Source organism: Peromyscus californicus, unplaced genomic scaffold, assembly GCF_007827085.1.
Source record: "Peromyscus californicus insignis strain IS unplaced genomic scaffold, ASM782708v3 Scaffold_7__1_contigs__length_154581171, whole genome shotgun sequence".
In the NCBI taxonomy this organism is placed as follows: domain Eukaryota; kingdom Metazoa; phylum Chordata; class Mammalia; order Rodentia; family Cricetidae; genus Peromyscus; species Peromyscus californicus.
In genome coordinates, this window is record NW_026294595.1 from 152,549,743 (window position 1) to 152,571,720 (window position 21,978).

Here is a 21,978-nt window from a genome sequence, read left to right on the forward strand (position 1 = left end):
TCCCATAGCACAGCATCATCACTGGCAGTGCTCCATACCTGGGAAGCTTGGGTATCAGGGAAGGGCGTGTAAAGAGGAAGACAACAAAGAGGACAAGAAGCCATCTGGGATGGAGAGAAGGACGTAGGCAAGAGTAGGGACAGAAAGATGAGCTTAGTAGGTAAAGGCAATTCCTGCCAGGCCTGGTGACCTGAGTTCAATCCTCAGAACCAACATGGTGGAAGAAAGGAACCAATGCCCACCAGTATCACACATGTACGGTGGCCCTCCAACACAGATACACATACATACACACAATAGATAAATACATGCAATTTTTTAGAAGGTTAGGGACAGAAAGAGGACCAGGCAGGCTGGGGTGTTAGCTGACAGACACAGGAAGATCAGGAGTTCAAAGTCACCTGAGCTACATAGTTTACAACCAGCCTTGGCTTCATGAGAGACCCTGTCTCACAAAACAGTATGGGACTAGGAGGGGGGAAGAGGAAAAGGGGGCTAATAGAAGGAAATGGGAGGTGTCAGAACACATGAACTTTAACCCAATTGTGCTCATGTGGGACAACAGGTCTGTTGAACAGTGGGAACACAACAGTGGGAAGTGAGCTCATCTGGAACCACAGGTAACGGGCAAGACCTCAGGAGGATTGATAGTTGTGCAAATCCCTTCTCCTTACAGTGCAGTCACACACACAGCACTGTGCTCTGAACACCCTCTGTCTCCCACCCAGTCCATCTGTACCTCCTCATCCCATCCCAGCCAGACTCTTTCCCAGTGCTGTGATGAGATCCTGAATGAGGGCAGGGGCCAGGGGAGGCCTCCTTACCTGGCCTATCCCTACATGTTACACCTCTCACTTGTTTCCTCTTTACCTATGAACCACCGACCTGGCCATGGTTTTCTCAAATTATCTCACTTTGTGTTCTTTTACTAAGCAATGACACCTGTGAAATCTGGTGTGCTGGCCACTCTTTCTCAGGTGTGCTTCTGAGTTACAAAATGGTTTTCTGTGGCACCACATGTTCACTTGCTATGGAACACTGGCCAGTCTAACTCTGACCGGCACTGGAGTGTGGGGTAGGGGTTCCCTTTCCTATCTTCTACCTGCCCTTCTTGGGGACTGTTGCACCCTACTGCCTACATGCAGCTACCTCTCAGGTTCTTCACACATCCAACCTAGCAGTCTCAAAGTCTCATACAGGCACGATCATCAAATGGGTGGGCTGAGTAGGCTCTCAGGACCTGCACGCTTGCAAAGAACTAGCATTGTAGGGGTACTGGGCAGATGCTCCAGCCAGGAAACAAACACTTTGACAGTGGATACCTGGGTCAAATTTCAGTCTAGCACAGCTGTTCCCCTTCTTGGGCCTGTCCAAGTACCCTCCATTCCTTTTACTGGGCAGAACACCAGGAATGAATGGCAGAGCCTGTGTATTCCTGGACCCAGGCACTGTGTATATTTTTAGCCTCTACTCTGTGTGGGTATCTACACTGCATCTAGTGTCCTCAGGGAACCACCCAGTTGCAAATGCAGCAGCCACTGGGAGCTGGAACCCCTTCATCTCAGGTTCTAGGGCTCAGGATCCAACTCCCTCTGGAAGACAGGATCAGCCATTTTTAAGTGAGGAATGCACACACCTCCAACACCAACACACACAGGGTTGTGACTCTGTGACCTTGGATTCCTGGGCTGAAAAGTAGGGGGAAAGAAAGCCTCAGCTGTACACAGGGATCACCAGCCAGAAGGTCACTGAGGTGCTCACAGGTCTGTCCACCCACCCAGATGTCTGAGTGAGGAAGGCCATGCTGTGGTGACAGCCTGGATGCCCTAGGCCAGGAGACCTCTCTTCCCCAACAGGGCTGTCTCAGTTTTCCTGAGCACAATTTTCCAGGAGGCAAAAAGTAGCTGTGGAAAGTATAGCTGAAGTATAGCTGATCAGACTTTTCTGCCTCCCTTTCTGCGGCCTGCGCTGCTGTGATGGTGGATGCTGGTGTTGCTCAGTGGTCTCACAAAAGCAGTATAGAACTGGATGTAGGGTGTCTGAGGCCCAGATGAATATCTCAAGAGACTTGGTAGGTTCACCAGCAATTTGCCCACATACTACACTGGTTTCTGCCCCTGTAAACCGGGGGATGTCGGTTTGCTATGGTTTCTAGTGTGATGGGTCATACTCAAAATTTTGGCACACGGGAGGCTGAGGCAAGAGGATTACCAAAGGTTAGAGGCCAGTCTGGGCTGCACAGTGAGTTTCAAGCCAACCTGAGCTAAGAGTAGGGCCCCTGTCAAAACTAAATCTAAAGGAAAAAACTAGGACCAGCAAGACGGCTCAGTGGGTAAAGGCACTTGATGCTAAGTGTGGCCACCTGAGTTCCCATTTCCAGGACCCATATGGTAGAAGCAGAGAACTAATTCCAGTTGTCCTCTGAGCTCCACACGTTGTGACATATGTACACACACACCAAATAAGAGAAAATTTAAAATATTCAAAACTATTCCTGGCATCCACTTGGCATGGTGGTAAGTTGGTGTCAGCACAATAAAAAGTACATTTTATGTCTCACATTGAAGAGAAATTGTTTCACTCTATGAGATGTTCCGTTATCGCCTCTTTCATTCTATTTCACTTTTACAAAAAGGTGGTCGCCACCTACCAAATTTTCCACAGTACCCAATATTGGACCCTAATCTGACGGTAGAGACTAACTATAAATAAACATGCGCTCACATACATAAAATTACCAATCATGCCTGGCGCGGAGCCAGCATGGCAAGCACAGGGAAGGATTTAGGAGGATTCCCCCAACTTCATGGCTGAGCACAGGGCTTTGGGTGCAGTCAGAGGACGCGGGCAGGCCTCCTGCTGGTGGCCTAGGCTGGCGGGGACAGCCCAAGCCAGCCAGGGCTTATTTTAAGGACATCAGCGCCGCAGGCTTGGGAGGAGGGGCAGGGCTCTCCCGGGCATCCCCTGCATGTTCTATTTAGGGGCCGCCCCGCCGGAAGCGCTGCAGTACTGAGCTGCGCCTGCCTGCCGGTTCCTGGGCCTCGGGCCCGAGTTTAACTCAGGACGCTCCTTGCCCAGCGTTGGCCGTCGGGGTCGGTCTCCCACTAACAGGGAACGAAGCCACAAGCCTCCAGCCTATTAACACCGGCGCCCTAAGGGCGACGCCGGCACGCGCAGCGGGAGGAGCCTGGCGCTCCTCCAGGACCAGCCCCAGATCCGCCCCCGAGTTTGCAAACAGCGGCTGCCCGCCCGCCCCGCGCACGCGCGCTCCGCCCCGCCCGCTCGGTCTCACGCCCCTAAGCCGTGCGCGGGGTCCTCTGGGAACCGGCTGTGTAGAACCCGAGAGGCTGGTCCCCAGCCGTCAGTTCCGAGCTGCGCAGGCGCAGACCCGCCCACTGCCGGCGGCGCGGCCATATTTAAAGGGAGCCGGGAGCGACGAGCCAATAGGCTACGATCGTGCGGGGGCGGCGCGTGGTGGCGGGAGGCCCCGGATGTGGCTGCGGCGGCACTCCTCCCCCGCTCCCCTCAGACTCAGGCTACGCGCCTCGCTCCGCTCCCTCTCCGGCTCGCTCGCGGCCCGCAGGCCCCTAGGCGCGGCTGGAGGCGCCTCGGCGGCGGCGGCGCAGGGCTGCGCAGGAGTGGGCGGCCAGGCGACCGCGCGGCGGCGGAGCGGGCGGGGCTCGGCGCTGGTTCCCCGCGCCTGGCGCGCCCCGGCCGCCGCCATGAGCGGCTCGTCCGGCACCCCGTATCTGGGCAGCAAGATCAGCCTCATCTCCAAGGCGCAGATCCGCTACGAGGGCATTCTCTACACCATCGACACCGACAATTCCACCGTGGCGCTCGCCAAAGGTAGCGGCCTGCCGCCGCCGCGCGCCCAACCGCCGCCCCAACAGCTCCGCCGCCCCGCGCCTGCCCGCACAATGGTGTTCCCAGCTTCGGCGGGGGCTAGGGGAGGAGCGGGCCGTGGTCCTGCAGGTGTCGGGGGGCGGGGCGGCTTTGAAGCCGCGGGCCTCCCTACCTGCGAGACGTCCCTGCGGGGCTAGGCGCGCGCCCAGGCGAGGGTCACGGGTCCTGCGCGCTCTCCTGGAACCCCTCGGCAGCTACGGCCCACCGCGTCCGGTTGCAGCCTCTAGCCGAGCTAGGGCGTCGATTGAGCTGCGACTGCCCTGCCCTGAACTCTTCCGACCCTGTCGACTTGAGGGGTTGGTTGTTGGTTTGTGATGGGAGCAGTCCAGAGCCGGTGCGCGCTAGTCCCGGCAGCGTCAGACCCCAGAGCTTCTTTGTCTCCATTCTCCGCGTAAAATGGGGCGCTCGTTTTCTTACTGCTCCTCAGAAGCGCGAGCGCAGCAGCCTGCCCGGGGTGTGTGTTAGACCCCCGAGGGTGCAGATTGAAAAGTGCAGACCGGTCTGAAACCTGCGTGCTGCAGTCCTGGACTATTCTCCCAAACCCTAGCAGTACCTTCCGTTTGAAGGCTGGCTCTCGGACCCAGACTTCGGCGCTGCAGGGGAGAGCTCAGTGTTCAGGGTTTTTTATTCACTTGAACTCCCCGTGCTGCACCGCTTTTGACATGAGATCCCCAGTTGGAGAAACAGGCCCAGGGTAGTCCACAATTAGGAGTTTGCTGCTTAAATTCTGCCACCAGACTCCAGATCAGCCCCCGAGTCCTGTCAAAGAGAGGTGTGCTAGCCTTCCTAGATCCCGTGGAGGGTCCCTTAGGTCCAGAATTTCCTTATGGACAGAGAAGCTAGTGTTGGGGGTTGGGGGGTGTCTGAGTTCCAGGACTCCTTCCCTTTGTTTCTGCAACAGCCAAGGCCTGTTGTGTGTACAGGGCTAGGGAGCTTTTTCGTGCTTGCCTGGGAAAATCGCCTCAGCTGCAGCCTGTGATGAGGGTTGAGGAATGAAACTGCTGGGTTCCATCTGCAGTCAGATGTGAGGAGGGAGGTTCTGCAAAGCCAGCCTTATCTGCAGAGAGCTCTGCACATTAGTGGGTTTGTGCAGGGGGCTTTGTGAGGCTTGGGATTTTGTGACATTTTTCGTATCTTCCTGAACTGCTGTCCCTTGCGTTCTTTGCGACGTGGTGCCTTATAGGTATTGTCAGCTGGAAATTGGGAGATTTAAGTAGCTGTTAATTGTAAATAGAGTGCTGTGTCAGAGAGGATGCTGTAGTGTCAGAAGCTTGATCAGATGGTCTTGGCACAGGACTACAACTTAACCCTTCTTTTTTTCAACCCTGAAGTGAGGTCCTTTGGTACTGAAGACCGTCCCACAGATAGGCCTGCTCCCCCAAGAGAGGAAATTTATGAGTACATCATTTTCCGGGGAAGTGATATCAAAGATATTACTGTGTGTGAACCTCCAAAAGCTCAGCACACACTCCCTCAGGATCCTGCTATTGTTCAGGTATGTGTGTGGGTATGGTTAATAAACTTGGTTTCCACATGGAATTTGGTGTCTTCTGTTTGTCCAGAGTGTTCAACTTGAGGAATTGCCCTCTAATGAACACTGGCCTGGTTTTAATCTAGATGGTTTCTGTTCCTAGAGAAGGTGTTAACTCATGCAGCTTGTACTGTACTGGGTAGTATGTTCTGTATGGCAAGGCCAGTAGGGAAAGAGACCTGTAGCTTGCTGTGTGTGATGTGCTACTGCTGCTGGTGGTCTTGCCTGGTCCTGGAGTGCTTGGAACATAACAGTCAAGCCCAGAGTGGCAGTAGTGTGAATGGCATCAGGTGCTTCTGGGATGACAGGGTTGGTTCATTGTCTTAATAGTCTTCTGCTGTTATATTCCATTGTTGTAGGACACTAAATTTGAAAGTCTTAAGCTAAGCCTGACTGCCTAGTAGGTTAGTCCACAGGATTATTAGGGGAAGGGGCATCTAGATTTTTATCTTCTGTAAATTTTGACCCAAGTTGGCTCTTCCAGTTGAGACTGCTCCAGGTTCTGAGATGAAGCTATACTTAGAAGGGTGGGAGCAGGCAGGGATGACTTCTGTGGCACTTGGAAGAACCCAAGTCAGATTTCTGAAAAGCTTGGTGAATAGGTATTTAGGGTCTGAAAGGAAGTCAAAGTGGGGGTGTGTATGGGAATAGGCGAGTCCTCAAATAAGCAGGCATGGTCCTGGATTCTTGGATGGGGAGAGGGAGGAGGGGAGGGGATGGACATGTTTGGAGATGCATAAATAGTTCCTGGCCCCACATCTCTTCAAGGGAGCCTTTCTCCAACTAAAGGTGGCAATACCTCATGTAAAAAGGCCAGACTGCTGTTGGCAGAGGCAAGCTGTAAGAGAGAGGGTTTTAAGTTTGTGAAGAAGTTCATGCATCTTTGACAATACTGGAAACTGCCCAGAACTGCCTACTACATCAGGAGTGCAGGGGACAGACCTGGCAACCTTTTTCTGTCTAAGAAAGGGCTGTATGTGGAGACTTACTTGAAGGGTAATAGGATGTTGCAGTGCTCTTACCTGTGTGTCTCATTGTTCAGTCCTCCCTGGGCTCTGCCTCCGCCTCGCCCTTCCAGCCGCATGTGCCTTACAGCCCCTTCAGAGGGATGCCACCATATGGCCAGCTGGCAGCCAGCTCCCTGCTCAGCCAACAGTATGCCGCTTCCTTAGGTCTAGGTGAGTGACCATTCTGTGTGCTCAACTATCTTTGCCTATGATCACCATATAGTGGAGTCATACACCCTGAGAGTGGGACAATTCTTCATGCCATACAGCTCCTGGACTGTTATATCTTACCACTCCTGATAAAATTACCCATTGTAGCTTCAGCTTGTTAGTGTTTAATAACTGTTTTCTGAAACTAAGAGGCAGCAGTGTTAATTTTGCACCAGGTGACATAAATCAAAATGCACTTGAAATCAGAAGTTCTGGTACAGCTGTAGTTTCTTGCAGATGAGGTCTATCTGTGAGCCTGTTAATACCCTGTATTAACCTATTGCAGGAGCCCATCTCAGACGTGGTTTCTACTGAGGTTTACTACTCCTAGAATAGAGTATCTCTGTGTTGGGAGTGAGATCAGCCCAGTCTTTGACAGGGACCTTAAAGATGTGTTCAGAACATAGAGAAATGGGCACTATCTCAGTGCTGGGGAGACAGAGACGGGCACACCCCTGATGTTGACTAGCCCAAAAGTTAAGCCTAATCAGTGAGTTCAGGGCACCTAGGAGACGCTGTCTTAAAAACAAAGTGAATGACACCCAAGGAAGCTATACCCCAGGTTGACCTTTGGCCTCTACATGAATATGCATATGTACACATGCATGCTTCCCCCACTTCTAAGAACATAGTTTGCATCTTGTCCATCCATCCTTGCTCAGACTCCAGCATAAGGCAGCTGAGGCAGGGAATGTTAATTAAGCTCCAGACCAATGCTATGGGCCATTTGTGTTGCTGTTCTGATGTGGCAGGTGACTTCTCAGCCTGGCTCTAAAATACATCATCTGAGAGGTTGCTTGGCTCTTTCCAAGCTTACTAGGCATAAGACAAGTATGTCCTGACTTATTTGTGTGCTTTCTCTTTGCTCTTCTCTCTTTCTCTTCTTTAGAGAAGTTGATAAGCCCTCCAGCCTCAGCCGCTGCTTCCAGCCCTAGTTCCTCTCCATCTCCACAGCCTGTTTCAGAGCTTGACATGTCCTCAGAGCCACCTCAGCTCACTTCCAAGGGTAACAGCAGTTTGGAGAACTAACTGCATGCTATCTTGTAGACTATGAGAGGCAGGGGGTAAACAGCCAGGATGGCAGGAGCTGGAACAGTTCTGCTAGGCCCAGGGATCAGGATACTGATTCTGTTTGGTTTAGCTTGTGGCCTGATTTATTAATGCCATTTTTAAAGGGTTAGAGTCAGCAGAGCACTTAATTCATTCTGCCTGGGTTAACGGTTTGACCTGTCCATGGCCCTGGCATGGGAAGACAAAAAGCTGTTTCTCTGGGGTTTTCTGGGTCTTAAACATGTTCTGGATTTCTGCTGTGGGACTTTCCCAAACAACTCAGATGAAACATATAGTTCTCTCTTACGGGCATTTGAAGTGGGGAGCTTGCATGGCAGCCCCCAGGTGTTTGGCTGCATGAACAATGCCATCTTGAGAGCCAGCTGGTTAGTTTTGCTGTCCACCCACCTATCTCTGCTGATACAGCAGCACTTACAGGGTTTCTTCACCTTCCTGATGTTCTTGTGCTGATGTCTCTGCATGTCTGTTTTACATGTGGCATCATGCTTGTAGCCAGCTCTAGCCTTCATCATTACCCATCTCAGTCCAGGAGGCCTCCCCCAGGTCAGGGCATAGAGTACAAGTCTATTTGTGTGGGTTGTTATGTCCTGTAGGGCCTCTTTTCTTCCGAATTAGAGCATACATTACCCTTTCTAATTAAGAGTATGACTGAGGGGCCGGGCGGTGGTGGCACATGCCTTTAATCCCAGCACTCGGGAGGCAGAGCCAGGCGGATCTCTGTGAGTTCGAGGCCAGCCTGGGCTACCAAGTGAGTCCCAGGAAAGGCGCAAAGCTACACAGAGAAACCCTGTCTCGAAAAACAAAAAAAAAAAAAAAAGAGTATGACTGAGGATACTTTCATTGTCCTTAGGATTGCTCACATAAATCTACCCATAGGATAAAATTGCTTTTTAAAAAGCACACAAGGGGCTGGATAGATGGTTCAATGGTTAAGAGCACTGGCTGCTCTTCCAGGTGACCTGGATTTGATTCCTAGCACCCACATGATAGTTCACAACCGTCTAGAACCCCAGTCCTAGGGAATCTGATCCCATCTTCTGGCCTCTTAGGATACTAGGCATGCATGTGGTACGCAAACATACATGCAGATAAAACACCCATACACATACGTAAATACTTTTTAAAAATGTACACACAAGCCACTTTGGTGTGACTGTTTCCTATTTGTCTTTGGGGTCATTCTTGCTGAGTGAGATGATGGGCTTGGGAATGTAGTCCAGCTTAGTTTCTGTCAGAGGACCTTATGGATACCTGCCTTGGGAGTGCGTCTCTGACTGCATGATAGGAGTTTCTCCACAGTGTTTTCCGTTCTATTTCGCCAAGTCCAGGACTCGTTGTTTACATCTCATTCCAGTTCACACAGTTCCTAAGGACTTAATGTTCCCCATGGGTTACTGGTCCTGGGACAGGTCAAGGGGGCATCAGACTGGACAGCTATGCTAGCTAGCCTTTTACGTTTTGCCAGTTTCAGAGGATTCATGTTGGGACTATCACTGATACCCTGTTTTGGGGGTGTGTTCTGTGTGGTACTGTAGGTATAGTCCCTCACACTGGGCACCTGGTAGCCCATACTTGCTTATGAAGAGCTTTTTACTCTTTGAAAAGCTGTGGGTTGTAAACCTTCCTTGCAGTCCGTCCTGATCACCTTATCCTGTTTTTCGTAAAGCTGTTCTAGAATTTAATTTCAGAGTCTGACTACTATACTTTCTAGAAGATCCTGGGCTAGGGTGGTGGTTCTCCAGCATAGACTAGAGTGACATTTTTTTTTCTTTTTAAGAAATTTTTTATTCATTTTACATACCAACCACAGATCCCCTCTGTTCCCTCCTCCCCAGAGTAACAACTCTTGAATTCTGAATTCATTTCAGGGCTGTTGACACCTTCAGGCTTGGTCAGAGTTTGTCTAGAAAACTCATGGGTAAACTTGAAGTACCCGTCGGCATTGGTAGCGAGTGCAGTGACTTTCCTCTCATTGTAGTTCCTTAACTTGGAGCTCAAGAACTGGTGCTCCTTGAGAACTGGCTGTGGTGCCTCCATGTGACTTAATTTCTTTTGTCACTTGAACCACCTTCAAAGGGAATGGGCCAGTCTGGGAGAGTAAATCCTGAGTTTAGACTTTTCTAGACAGTGTGTTACCCCTGACCTACCCCCAAGGTGCCAGCCAGGAGAAATGGCTGGAGGTAGTAAGCTTTCTCCTTTTAGTTGTTTCTAAACCTTCCTTCCCTCTTAAACTCAGGAGCTGGTTTTCCATCTACCCCAGTCGGCAAGAGCCCCATGGTGGAGCAGGCTGTCCAGACTAGTTCTGCTGATAACTTGAATGCTAAAAAACTGGTTCCCAGCAAGGTCACCTCGGGGACACAGCTCAATGGTCGCCAGGCTCAGCCAAGCAGCAAGATTGCCAGCGGTACTTGAACACTGATTTCCCCTTGCAGTTTGCTCTGTGTTCCCAATGTAGTACGCACTGGGCTATAAAGCATTACCCCAACCCCAGACCACATGCTTTTATAAGCAGGCCTCTGGGCAGGCAACCTCAGTTCCATAGGCCTGCATGTGGTGGTGGTACTCTGCTTTGGTGCCTGGGTTCTGGCTTCTGCGGAGCTTTGCCTCACTTTTCCCTTTGCACCTTAGATGTAGTCCAGCCGGCACCTGTGCACACTCAAGGGCAGGTGAATGATGAGAACAGAAGACCTCCACGGAGGCGGTCAGGTAACACCCATGGCCACTTGAGTTCTACAGCCATGAGTAGCAGGCTGTGCTTTGCTTGCCTGTGCCGGGGACTTGGGGCTAAGGGGGTGCTGCAGTGAGCTGTGCCCCTTTTCTTCAGTGTTCAAGCTGAAAATAAAGTCGGTGACTTCAGCCATGCTATTTTTTCCTCCGCACAGGCAATCGGCGAACAAGAAATCGTTCCAGAGGGCAAAACCGTCCAACTAATGTTAAGGAAAACACAATCAAGTTTGAAGGTGACTTTGATTTTGAAAGTGCGAATGCCCAGTTCAACCGAGAAGAGCTTGATAAAGAATTTAAGAAGAAACTGAATTTTAAAGGTCTGATTTATTTGAAAGTTATCCCTCAAGAGGGTCCCTAGAGCATGTTAAGACAGGATGACTGGCGTCACTCTGGAGTGAGTTGGGGTCCTGATGAATGTGAAAATTGGAATAAACTCTGAGGAATAAATGAGATGAGGGTGGGGTGGGTTTGTGAAACTTGTGACTTGCAGTGAGAAGAAAGGATCTCTTAGGCACGAAATGTTTGGGCCATCCTCTGAGCCTGAGGACAGCTACAGGGTGGACCCCCAACAGGAGACCAATTGGGTAGTGTTTGTCTCTGGATTGTGTTCTGCTTCTCTTTGTAGATGACAAAGCTGAGAAGGGGGAAGAGAAGGACCCGGCTGTGATGACCCAGAGTGAAGAGACTCCTGCTGAGGAAGATCTTCTGGGGCCCAACTGTTACTATGACAAATCCAAGTCCTTCTTTGATAACATTTCTTCTGAACTCAAAACAAGGTAAGGGCCTAAGTGCACTGTGGAAAGGATGGCTGTTTTGTAAGTCCTAGAAGCACATGACTAAAATGTACTAACCCTTAAGTCCAAGCTTTGAGCTTATATTCTACATGGTAAGAGTCCCAACTGGGTCTGCCTCTCCCAGCTAGAAGCCTCTGGCTGTCCCCTAGCCTGGTTAGGTCTTGCACTCCCTGTTTGCCTCCAAGAGTCCCATTTGTGCTGTTCTTTCTTGCCTGAACTGCCTGCCGGCATGGAAACACTTAAGCAATTGGTTGAGCACCCTGTCCTCTCAAGTCCTGGAAGTCAGTGATTGTGATGTGTGTCAGCACTGTAGATGAGCACTCTCAGACTGTACGGTGGTCTTCGGAGCAGGCATGGTGTGCAAACAGACCTAAGAGTCCTTTGGGTTGAGTATTAGGCACACTGCCAACCATTGAAGAACAGAAATGAGCTGGGTCGCCTGAGCCATGCACACACACTATCAGGGGAGCAATTGAAGCAAGAAAGAGATGCAAACTTAAGAGTACTTAGGCCCAGCTGTATCGTGAGGAGAGTTGTGGCCAGGTCTTAGCAACAGCTGTGGGAGTGAGAAAAGGGACTTTCCAGGAGCTGCCCAAGATCGGAACATGGCTATGCATCAGAATGGGCAGGGTGATGATGATGGCTATATTCTAAGTGGATGAAGAGCCAGTCAGGGGCAGTTTGCTGACCTGCACTGTCTCATGGTGACAGTGGCTGAAGATGGTGACTGTGGAAGGGCTAGGATCTAAGTGTTTGTGTGGGCTTTTGAGGGCTTGTCACCTGCTTGTGTCACTTGTTTATGATATGTGTCTTGAGCCAAAAATAGGCCTGCTCTGCAGTATTAGGGTGTGTGCTTCAGGGTAGTATTCCCCTGCCTCTTAGCAGCATGGCAGTAGCTCTTCCTTCGTCCTCTGTGCTGTTGGAAGGATGAAGCCGATTTCAGAAACTTTAGTTGTTGCCCACTACAGTCAGGTTTTTTTTGTTTTTCAAGACAGGGTTTCTCTGTGTAGCCCTGGCTGTCCTGGAGCTTGGTCTGTAGACCAGGCTGGCCTTGAACTCAGAGATCTACCTGCCTCTGCCTCCCGAGTGCTGGGATTAAAGGTGTGCACCACCACTGCTCAGCTTAGTCAGATCTTATATTTAGTTCTAGGCGGACAACATGGGCTGAAGAGAGGAAGCTGAACACTGAGACCTTTGGAGTGTCTGGGAGGTTCCTTCGTGGCCGCAGTTCACGTGGTGGATTCCGAGGAGGCAGAGGCAATGGGACAACACGGCGCAACCCCACTTCCCACCGAGCTGGGACTGGCCGGGTGTAAGGGTACAGTAAAAGTGAGTGGGGAAACCTTCTGGATCCTGGGATAGGATGTGGTGAAGTGAACGACCCTAGACGTGCTTAAAGCTGAGGAGCGAGCCTGTCTGCTCACAGAAACAAGTCTGGCTAGAGTATCCTGAGTGTCCCATATGGTATGTGGAGGCCGGGCTTCCTACCAGGCTTTCTACTGCCTTCTGGTCCCCAGGGTGGTGAGGGAGTGGACAGCTGTGTGACAGCTATCTGTTGGACACACTCACTTCCTGTCCTCACAGGGTCTTGAGGAGGCACAGAGATGCTGCTCTGAAGATAAGGACAGAAAGAAACGCTACACTCACCTGGAGAAGTGATCTTGTTTACCAAGTCTGGACGCCTTTATACTGCTACTTAGCTTTGGACTCAACCTAAACTTGGACGTGGTCTGATTGGAACCACTGGTTTTTGGGGGAAGTGTTTGTAGGTGACCTCTTGAAGGTGTCTTGACTACATTTTCTTCTTGGTTGCACACAGCCTGATTATAAGGTTTTGGTATTTTGCAAAAAGGTTTCTATAGGCAAAGGCTCAATCCTCCACTTTCTAACTTTTTTTTTTTTTAAATGACAGCTTTGACTCTTAAAACAGAACCAAATTTTATTTGGCACGTGTGGTGTCCAAATGTGTCTCTGCAACCCATCTGGCCCCTGGTGCTGCTGGCCTGGTGCCCCAACTGCTAAAAGTGGGAAGTCTCAGGAGCCAGGCAGGGCCAGCACAGGGTGAACCAGTCATATTGGGGTGGGAGGGCCAAGGGCAGGGAAGGGGGGTGGCGTTTCATGGATCATGTTGTATAATGAACCAGTAATGTTCAGTGTTGGAGGCTGACAGAAGATGAGTAAAAAAGTAGGAAGGGCCCCTTGAGTGTCATGGAGAGCCTAGCTTCCACAGGTACTGAGGCTTAGTGTCAAAGTCTAAGATAAGCCCATGTGGTATGCCCTACCTTCCTGTCCTTGTCGGCCTCTGGCTGCACTTAAGTGTTCTCATCCACTTTGAAATGAGCCAGTCTTTTTTTTTTTTTTTAAGGTCACTGGCCTTACTTCCTTGATTGTAAATAGTTCTTGTGTGTTATTTTAAAGGTGGTGGAGGGCGGGTGGGTACATAAATTTGTTGCATGAGTAAATGGGTCAGATTTTCTGTATAAGCATGCATCCTCTTGACTGACAGGGCATTTTGTTGAAAATAAGCACCTTGATAACCAAAACCCCTTCAAAATAGCTACAAAGCTTTAGTTCTGTATTGATGAAGTCACATTGCAAAAGCTTGGGTTTATTTTTGTAGGACTTCATAGCTGAGACTAGAACATAGCACTGGGGCTACTGTTGGGGTAATGCAAACTCTAAATAAACATTCAAACCTTCAAACGCTGCCTCCATCACTTGTCCTGTCCAGGGCCCACCCAGGAGCAAGTACTAGTCAGGCCTAGAGCACACCCAGGCTAGTTAGGGTTTGGAGGTACTTACAGGATACCATCTGATGTGCCAGAAAAGTGACTCAAGGACCACAGATGAAGTCGAAGACTGGTTCTCACTGGGCTATCTTGCTATAATGAACACCCCAGTCTAGTATAATGAAAATTGGTGTAGGTGCAAAAAAAGCACCTTGCTTTGCTATAACTGTTCCCAAATATTGAAGGCAGTCCTCAAGAGCAGATACATGGTCAGTGGATTGTCCTGGGTATGTATCAGGCTGCAGGAGGAAGCCTGCAGGAGGCAGGCAGCCTTGGGACCACAGATGACATATTCCCATCCTTGACTAATAAAAGTATATGTACTAGGTATAAGCAGCTATGTATCCTAAACCAGTTAAAATTGGTTTTCCTCTGCCAACACACGTTAAGTCACAGCTCATGGATGTTATGCTGGGCAAAGATTTGACCCAAACGTGCTTTTTACAAAACTGGTACAAAGGGGAGGGACAGGGTGAGATAGCTGTGAGCTGAAGCAGACTGCAGAATGATGAACTGTCAGGAAGCCAAGAGGAAGCACACCTCTGGCCACCCCAAAAAACCAAACACAATGGCGGCCCACCTTGATTTTAATGTGGAAAATTTGACAAACAGCAAAAAGAAACCTGACTACTAAGTTGTTGGGGGGAGGGGAGCATGGGAGATGGAGGTTTTACTATGTAGCTCTTTTTTTGAGACAGGGTTTCTATGTTAGCCCTGGCTGTCCTGATCTTGAACTTGGGGAGATCCACCTGCCTCTGCCTCTGCCTCTACCTCCCGAGTGCTGGGATTAACAGTGCACTCCACCACCACCCGTCCGCTTCTTGCCTGAGTATATGTATACCACATTCATGAACTGGAGTTAAAGGAAACCGTGAGTCACCTAATAGGAGTGCTGGGAACCAAACCCTCTTAAGCACTGAGCCATCTCCTAAAAAAAAATCTTCAGTACCAAGAAAGGAACCCAGGTCCCACATGCCAGGCCCAAGGAGCTGTACCACCCGACTAGCTACATTAAGTCATAACTCTGCAGACTTGTTATCTGAAAGGAAATGTATTGAGAACCCTGGGTCTGCTGTTCGCTTTGGCAGACGCCTAGAGTGGAAGGAGGCAAGCACTCATGCATCTTAACTACAACTGTACCCAAATGATGTGTTCTCATCACAAAGAGTTAAAAAATGTAGACGTTTATTGGGCTCTCGGACAAGTAGACAGAAGGCCCGCAACACCGAGGCTGAAAGCTGCTCCAACCAATGCTCACTTCATCAAGATGCTTTCTTTTGTTTCTTCTTTTCATTTTCTTCTTTTTCTTTTTCGATTTCAGCGACATACTTCTCAATTTCTTCAGGATTTAGAATCTAGCCCACAAGAAGCACATTCAGGATTACTCTACAAGGTGCAAACAGCACCACCCGGTAGTGCAACCACTACTACTGCCCTGTGTAGAGCTGCTGGGGACAAGGCGAGTGACCCAGGCAGCAGGTGTCAGCAGCCTAGAACATAGGAGCACAGCTCCATGACAGACAGGGAGCTAATGCCCAGTACAACCAATGGCCCTATCAGAAAGTCATGTCTTCAGGAGCAACATCACAGGGCCAGGGGAGAGTTTTTTTCCAAAGTACTTAGCCCTGCAGGCTAAGAAAATGCTATGAATAAAGTAAAGGTGTGTGAGCACGTGTCAGTAACCTAGGACTAGGTACATAAGGTAGGAGCCCTCCTCTATCCAAACCCTCCCACCCAAAAGTAGGCTTACCTTGAGGGGCTGATCCCGCCTCATGACAGCAAGTTCGATGTTTTTGCCACCTGACTGGACCACCTAGAAGGCAGCAGAGCATTAGGTGTGTCTGCCCTCATATGGACCTAAATTTTGGTTCATGACCAAACCAGCCAGATGGGAGGGTGAACATCTTTGGCTTTTGTCCCAAATGCAGTTGTGTGTCAGGCCTGCTGAGGATTCCTATGTAACCTCCAGTCTGTACAGCAACTCCTCACACGGGGACCCAGTGCCTGTATTTCTAGCTACTGTGGCTTCACCTGCTTGCCTCCCACTTCCCAGACTTAGCATACAAGCCTCTGGAAGGCCCAGTCACCTGAATGGGGGACTCCATACCTCAGCCCTGTCTCTCATGTTCTGCCCTTAGGCAAGCCTTAACTGTCCCGGCTGTATAAAGAAGGCACCAGTCACACCACCATCCTCAGACAGCAGGCCCACCCTGCCTGGGGTTTCCATGGACACTCACTTCCAGAAGTGCCTTGATCACTAGTTTGATGGTTAGATCATCTGTCTCGATGGCATCATCAGTGTAGTTCTTCTCCAGGAATTCACGCACTGACTTGGCGCCTCGGCCTATAGCATTTGCCTAAAACAGATGTGTGTTAGTAGAGCCAGTCTATATGGCTGGCCAGGGGCTGCCACCTTCCGTGGCCTACAGTTGGCTCTCCGGCAGTGGGAGGTAGTGGCATAGACCCAGGTTCTACTTTGAAGGCTATTAGCACTGGTGTTGATCCCTACCAAGAAAGGAAGTTCTTCATTACCAAGAGACACTTAGGGAAATTTCAGTTTAGGCCCTGTCTTTGATAAAATGCCAAACAGCAATGTAGAATGTTTTGCTTTCATATAAGCATCATGGAACAAACAGGCATTGCACATAGAACTAAGCTAAGGGTTGTCATTTGTTTGCTAATGCCAGCTTAGTACCTCCCTATAGCCCAAAGTCCCACTGTTTTGACACAGACTTACCTTCCAGGCATGGTATGTGCCCGAGGGGTCAGTCTGATACAGTCTGGGGGTGCCGTCAAAGTCAAAACCCACAATGAGGGCAGAGATGCCAAATGGCCTGCGCCCATTGCTCTGTGTATAGCGCTGCAAAGACACCCAACCACAATTCAGATGGTAAGGAAACAGAACAGCTGTCAACATTTCTCTTTCCTCTTAGACACACTCAGAACTGGAAATTGATTTATATGGTTTATGTGTATCTGCCTGCGTGCGTGTGCACCACATGGGTGTCTGGTGTCAGGAGGGGTTGGACCTCCTGCAAATGGAGTTACAGACTTTTGTTTTTCGAGACAGGGTTTCTCTGTGTAGCCCTGGCTGTCCTGCAACTCACTCTGTAAGCCAGGCTGGCCTTGGACTCAGAAAGATACGCCTGCCTCTGCTTCCCAAGTGCTGGGATTAAAGGCATGCGCCGCCACCACCTGGCTACAGACTGTTTTTAAGTTACTTTGTGGATGCTGGGAATTGAACCCAAGTCCTCAGAAAGAGCAACCAATGCCTTTAACTGCTGAGCCATCTCTCTAGCCTCTGCATCACACAGCTTAACTGAGACTACTTAGAAGTCACCTCAGCAGACAGGTATGCTCCAACTACAAGCTGGCTCTAAAGTTTACTAGCATCTTACCACAGAGTGGGAGCACCTTTCAGCCCCCTCTCAACTACTTGGCAAATGGTAGTTCAGAGTAGCAAGACAAATGCTTATATTCCCCTCCAGAGACCAGAGTCAAAATGGCTCCAAGCCAGAACCAACAGAACAGTGCTGTAGGAGCAAGATGAAGTCACACGACGCCCGACAGCAGAGACTGAGTAAGCACCTACCTGCTTCAGACTGGCAATGTAGCGGGTGATGTACTCCACAGTGACTGGGTCCTCCACAGTCAGCCGGTGGCTCTGGCACTCGACCCGGGCTCTGTTGATGACTATCCTTGCATCAGCAGTGAGACCTGAAACGAGAGCAGAGGGATTCTTTGTAGCCCAGGCTGGCCCTGAACTCACAGAGATCCGCCTGCCTGCCTCCTGAATGCTGGGATCAAAGGCGTGTGCCACCACTGCCCAGCGGGCAGAGACTTTGGTCAGGGCAACTCATCACTACAACTGAGTACAAGGATGGCACACCAGCCTCTGCAAGTCTTTCTAAGAAGCAAGTATATCAACTGGCAATCAAGTTAGACTGCACCTAGTTTTATTTCAGGGACTGAGACTTCCTAGGCTGGATCTGCTGAAGGTGACAACTGCCATCCCTGCAAGGAGGGTCCACCATCACCCAGCAACTGCGGTTCTCCTAATGTCCAAATCCCAACCAAAGCTCCACTCACCACCCTGGTCCAAAGTGTACCTGCAAAGGCCATGCAGACATTATCGTCCAAAGCACAGATCTTCCGTACTGTTCTTTCATCTTGTAGCTTGGCCACTGATTTTTTTTCTACACCAAGAACAACAATATCCCTTCCTCGAACACCAACCTTAAATGAGAATGCAAAATTCAATTTTAAGAATTACGTAAGCAGGACAGTTGTTAATCTCTGGCACAGCAGAGTGGGGTGGGGTTAGCCAGGCACATGGCACAAGCCTTGGGGCAACAGTCCCACAGGAAGGTATGCCCACCCATATCTGGCCTATCACTTGACACACTACCACACCAAAGACCTAGATCCACTCCTGTGGACTAGGACAAGTTATTAGGACCTGAGTGTCCAAAGTGGGCCGGGCGGTGGTGGTGCACGCCTTTAATCCCAGCACTCGGGAGGCAGAGCCAGGCGGGTCTCTGTGTTCAAGGCCAGCCTGGTCTACAGAGCGAGATCCAGGACAGGCACCAAAACTCCACACAGAAACCCTGTCTCAACCCCCCCCCCCAAAAAAAACCCACTAAAGTGGTTACAGTTCTGAAGCTAAATAGTCCTGCACATGCTCCCAAGGCCTGAGTGAACTACACCAGATGCTGGAAGTCTATGAGTTACACTAAGCCCCAGGCCACAATCACGCCTGCTCACACAGCATATACTGCTGGTAGGACCTAGTGTGTTACAAAGTGAACCACTATCCATTGTTTAACACAACATTCTGCCTGGTATTGTAGAAGGGGAAGTGGCCACTGTTTAAACAAGTGAAACTGGACTGTGGATGTGGAATGGTGCTTGCCTAGCATCACCAAAACTAAAAACCCCACAATAAACCCAGGGTACCTCAGTGATATTTAACCCTTCAAGAGAGAACAGAAACAAATGCAGCAATCCCTGGACAAGGCAGTTGGGCAGAGGGCACAACTGGGTGGCAGCTGACTCTGAAGTGGGGTAGCATCCCCGTTCCCAATCTTCCGGCCACAGGAAACTTCTACAAGGTTCTACCAAGGGAGAAGCTCTGTCCACACTGCCCCTAGTCTGGAGTGATTTTACAAGTTCCTTCTGTGCTGACTCGTGACCTGCAGGGTCCAGAGAAAACAGTTGGGTGCAGGTGGGAGCACGGGGACAGGCACCCCCAGATTCCAGAGCTTTCCTATGGTTTCATGTGTCCCCGAGTATATATGGAGGCCACGCCACACTGGTGTCTTCCTTAATCTCTTCTCAAACTTCGAGAGTCGTTTTATTTTTAAATAAGTTGTGTCTGTGCACCTGAGTGCAATTGCCCATGGAGGCCAGAGGTGCTGAATCCTCTGGAGCTGAAATTAAAGGCAGTTTTGAGCCTCACAACCTGGGTGCTGAAAACTACTCACTACTTTGCTTGCCCCCTCTAACCACTGCACCATCTCCAGTCCCTCCAACTTACATTTTTTGAGACACAGGGTCTCTCACTGAACCTGGAGCTCACAGATTATGCTGCACTTGCTGACCAGCAAGCCTAGGGTATCCTCTAGTCTCTGCCTCCTAGGAGTAGGAATGCCAGGGATGTCACTGTGTGAAACTGCCTTTTTTAAAAACTTGGGTGGCTGTTGCAGAATATTTGTTTACACTGTGAAGATGTATCTCTGCCTAAGGTGTCTTCTGATTGGTTTAATATGGAGCTAAATGGCCAATAGCTAGGCAGGAGAGAATAACAGGTGGGACTTCAGGCAGAGTGAGAGAGAGACAGGCAGAAGAAATCTGTGTGTGATTTTGTGCATGTGTGATTTTGTGCACAACTAAGAAGAGGTAATGGCAGAATGTAGATTTAAAAAAATGGGTTAATTGAGTTATAAGAGCTAGCTGGGAACAAGCCTAAGCTAAGGCCAAGCTTTCATAATACGTCTCTGCGTCATTATTTGTGGGCTAGCAGTCCCAAAGAGAAAATACTGCTACATTTATGAGGTGCCAAATGATGTTTTTCTGTCGGTTTAGCAGCTGCACATGAATCTGCTGATATTTTAATTATTGCCTGAGGCCCCTCTCCCTGCTTTATGCGCCCCACCGGCCACTGGGGGGGGGGGGGGGCCGGGCTTCTGATCCTTCGGCCCCAGCTCTGCTGCGGCCACCATATGTAGGTTTAAGTCTCTATTGTTCTATATATCAATAAGACCCAAGAGTCAAAAGCTGGGGAAAACCTGCTAGCTCAGAGAGGCTGAGTAGCAACTAGCTGACCTTGAATATTGGCTGGAGACACTTCAAGAGACACATCTCTTCCCTCCTCCCAGAATCAAAAAGAAGCTCAAACTCTAGTCCCCACCCTTTCCTTCTGTATGTCTTCTGTATCAAAATTGCTGGCTTCTCTATGGCTAATTCCAGTCAGCTGATTGCTGGCTCCGCCCCTGATTCAAGATAAACTTTATTGACAGTCTGCAGTGTTACTGTGCGATGAAAATATCCCAGAACAGGTGGGGGTGAGCCAAAACAGGTCTTCGGGCTTGCAGAGCAAGCATTTTACCAACTTAGACCTCTCACCAGCCTCACAGGTTTTTCTGAAACAGGGTCTTTCACTAGTATCTCTTGAGGCTGGAGAGATGGCTCAGTAATTAAGAGCACAGGTTGCTCTTCCAGAGGACCCCGGTTCAATTCCCAGCACCAACACGGCAGCTCACAACTATCTGCAACTCCAGTTCCAGGGGAATCTGACACCCTCATACAGATATACCTGCAGGCCAAATGACAAAGCACATATAATAAAAAAAAATTATTTAAAAAAGAATGCGCGCGCACACACACACACACACACACACACACACACACACACACACACAAGAAAGGGACAGAGAGAAAGACTAACTTTAGAGGCCCAGGCTGGCTTTGAACTTGTGAGATTTTCGAGCCTGAACCTTGTAAATGCCGGGGTTACAGGCCTGAAACTCCAAGCCTGCTCATTCTTGAGGTTTTTGGGTGGGTTAGGTCACCCAAAAAAGATTTGGGGCTTTAGTTTCAAAGTGATTAAATATTTGGCAAATGCAAGCGCTTCAAGACTCAGAACCACGTGTGTTTCCCGAAGACCCGATGACTCGGGAAAACCAAAAACAAAACTATCTCCTTGTTGATGCTTTGCAGGTGTCTGGCGGTCCCATTTCCAAATGGTGCTAAGGTCCCTGAACAAAAATTGGGGCGCGGCGAAGGAGGCCCACCGGAACCAGAACCCAGCGTCGGTGGCGCAGGCGAACCCGGAAGTAGCCTGTCACCCTCGCAGGGCCGACGAACCGCCCTTTGTTCACAACACCGATCTGGGCCTAGCTGGGAGATCCCCAGGTCCCTGCCGGCGCCGACTCACAGCCTGCCTCTCACCGCCCGCGCGCACCTGCGGCCTCCGTCGTCTGCGCCGCGCAAGATGGCCCCGGCCCAGTCGCGGGGATGCGCTCGCCTAGACGTTCTGCAGCGGGGAAGCCTCGCACAGTCACCCGGCTCTCCAGGGCGCACGGCGCAGCCCTCCGCGGCCCGGCTCCCTACCTAGGTCGCCACCATTCAGTTCCCGTCACCTCCCGGGCCACCCGCCGCAAGCAGAACGCCAGCTCCTGCGCCCAGGTCTGCGTGCCCTGCTTCCCCGTGCGCCCCGCCGCGCAGGCCTCGGGATGGCTCACCGCGGTGGAGCCCTTCTTGACCGCCTCCTGCGCGTACTCCACTTGGAAGAGGTGGCCGTCGGGCGAGAAGACGGTGATGGCGCGGTCGTAGCTCATCACTGCGGACGCGCGAGCACGGGCCGCCGCCGCTCAAAAGCGCACACTCACCGCCTGCGCCCCGCCCGCCCGGACCACGCTGCTGGCGTCCGGCGTCAGGGGGAC

The 21,978-nt window shown here is 50.5% G+C and overlaps 2 protein-coding genes across 3 annotated transcripts; one reads left to right on the plus strand and one right to left on the minus strand.

The window, feature by feature from the left end:
* The first annotated feature begins 3,640 nt into the window (after positions 1 to 3,640).
* On the plus strand, positions 3,641 to 13,954 carry Lsm14b (LSM family member 14B). 2 transcript variants are annotated; one of them, XM_052726092.1, is made up of 10 exons: positions 3,644 to 3,849; positions 5,238 to 5,401; positions 6,480 to 6,615; positions 7,544 to 7,660; positions 9,962 to 10,129; positions 10,354 to 10,431; positions 10,608 to 10,769; positions 11,078 to 11,228; positions 12,391 to 12,575; positions 12,831 to 13,954. In XM_052726092.1, the coding sequence occupies exons 1-9, from the start codon at positions 3,723 to 3,725 to the stop codon at positions 12,560 to 12,562; spliced, it is 1,275 nt and encodes a 424-aa protein (XP_052582052.1). In that variant the 5' UTR covers positions 3,644 to 3,722; the 3' UTR covers positions 12,563 to 12,575; positions 12,831 to 13,954. The 2 variants fall into 2 exon arrangements, with proteins under 2 accessions (XP_052582053.1, XP_052582052.1); XM_052726093.1 differs by lacking the exon at positions 7,544 to 7,660 and having other exon boundaries at positions 3,641 to 3,849.
* Positions 13,955 to 15,198: 1,244 nt separating this feature from the next.
* Positions 15,199 to 21,952, minus strand: Psma7 (proteasome 20S subunit alpha 7). The gene is made up of 7 exons (XM_052726100.1): positions 21,778 to 21,952; positions 18,145 to 18,271; positions 17,628 to 17,752; positions 16,773 to 16,895; positions 16,273 to 16,392; positions 15,786 to 15,848; positions 15,199 to 15,390 (listed from the first exon to the last, which is right to left on the minus strand). The coding sequence occupies exons 1-7, from the start codon at positions 21,871 to 21,873 to the stop codon at positions 15,298 to 15,300; spliced, it is 747 nt and encodes a 248-aa protein (XP_052582060.1). The 5' UTR covers positions 21,874 to 21,952; the 3' UTR covers positions 15,199 to 15,297.
* Between the last annotated feature and the right edge of the window lie 26 nt (positions 21,953 to 21,978).

Bases quoted from the DNA above. Each gene is read 5' to 3' on its own strand.
- Lsm14b (XM_052726092.1), top strand. From the start codon at position 3,723: ATGAGCGGCTCGTCCGGCACCCCGTATCTGGGCAGCAAGATCAGCCTC. The intron at 10,130-10,353 runs GTACTTGAACAC...TTTGCACCTTAG, and splicing joins AAGCAGCAAGATTGCCAGCG to ATGTAGTCCAGCCGGCACCT. The intron at 11,229-12,390 runs GTAAGGGCCTAA...TCTTATATTTAG, and splicing joins TCTTCTGAACTCAAAACAAG to TTCTAGGCGGACAACATGGG.
- Psma7 (XM_052726100.1), bottom strand. From the start codon at position 21,873: ATGAGCTACGACCGCGCCATCACCGTCTTCTCGCCCGACGGCCACCTC. The intron at 18,272-21,777 runs GTGAGCCATCCC...TTCTCATTTAAG, and splicing joins TCAAGAAGGGCTCCACCGCG to GTTGGTGTTCGAGGAAGGGA. The intron at 15,849-16,272 runs GTGAGTGTCCAT...GCTGCCTTCTAG, and splicing joins TGATCAAGGCACTTCTGGAA to GTGGTCCAGTCAGGTGGCAA.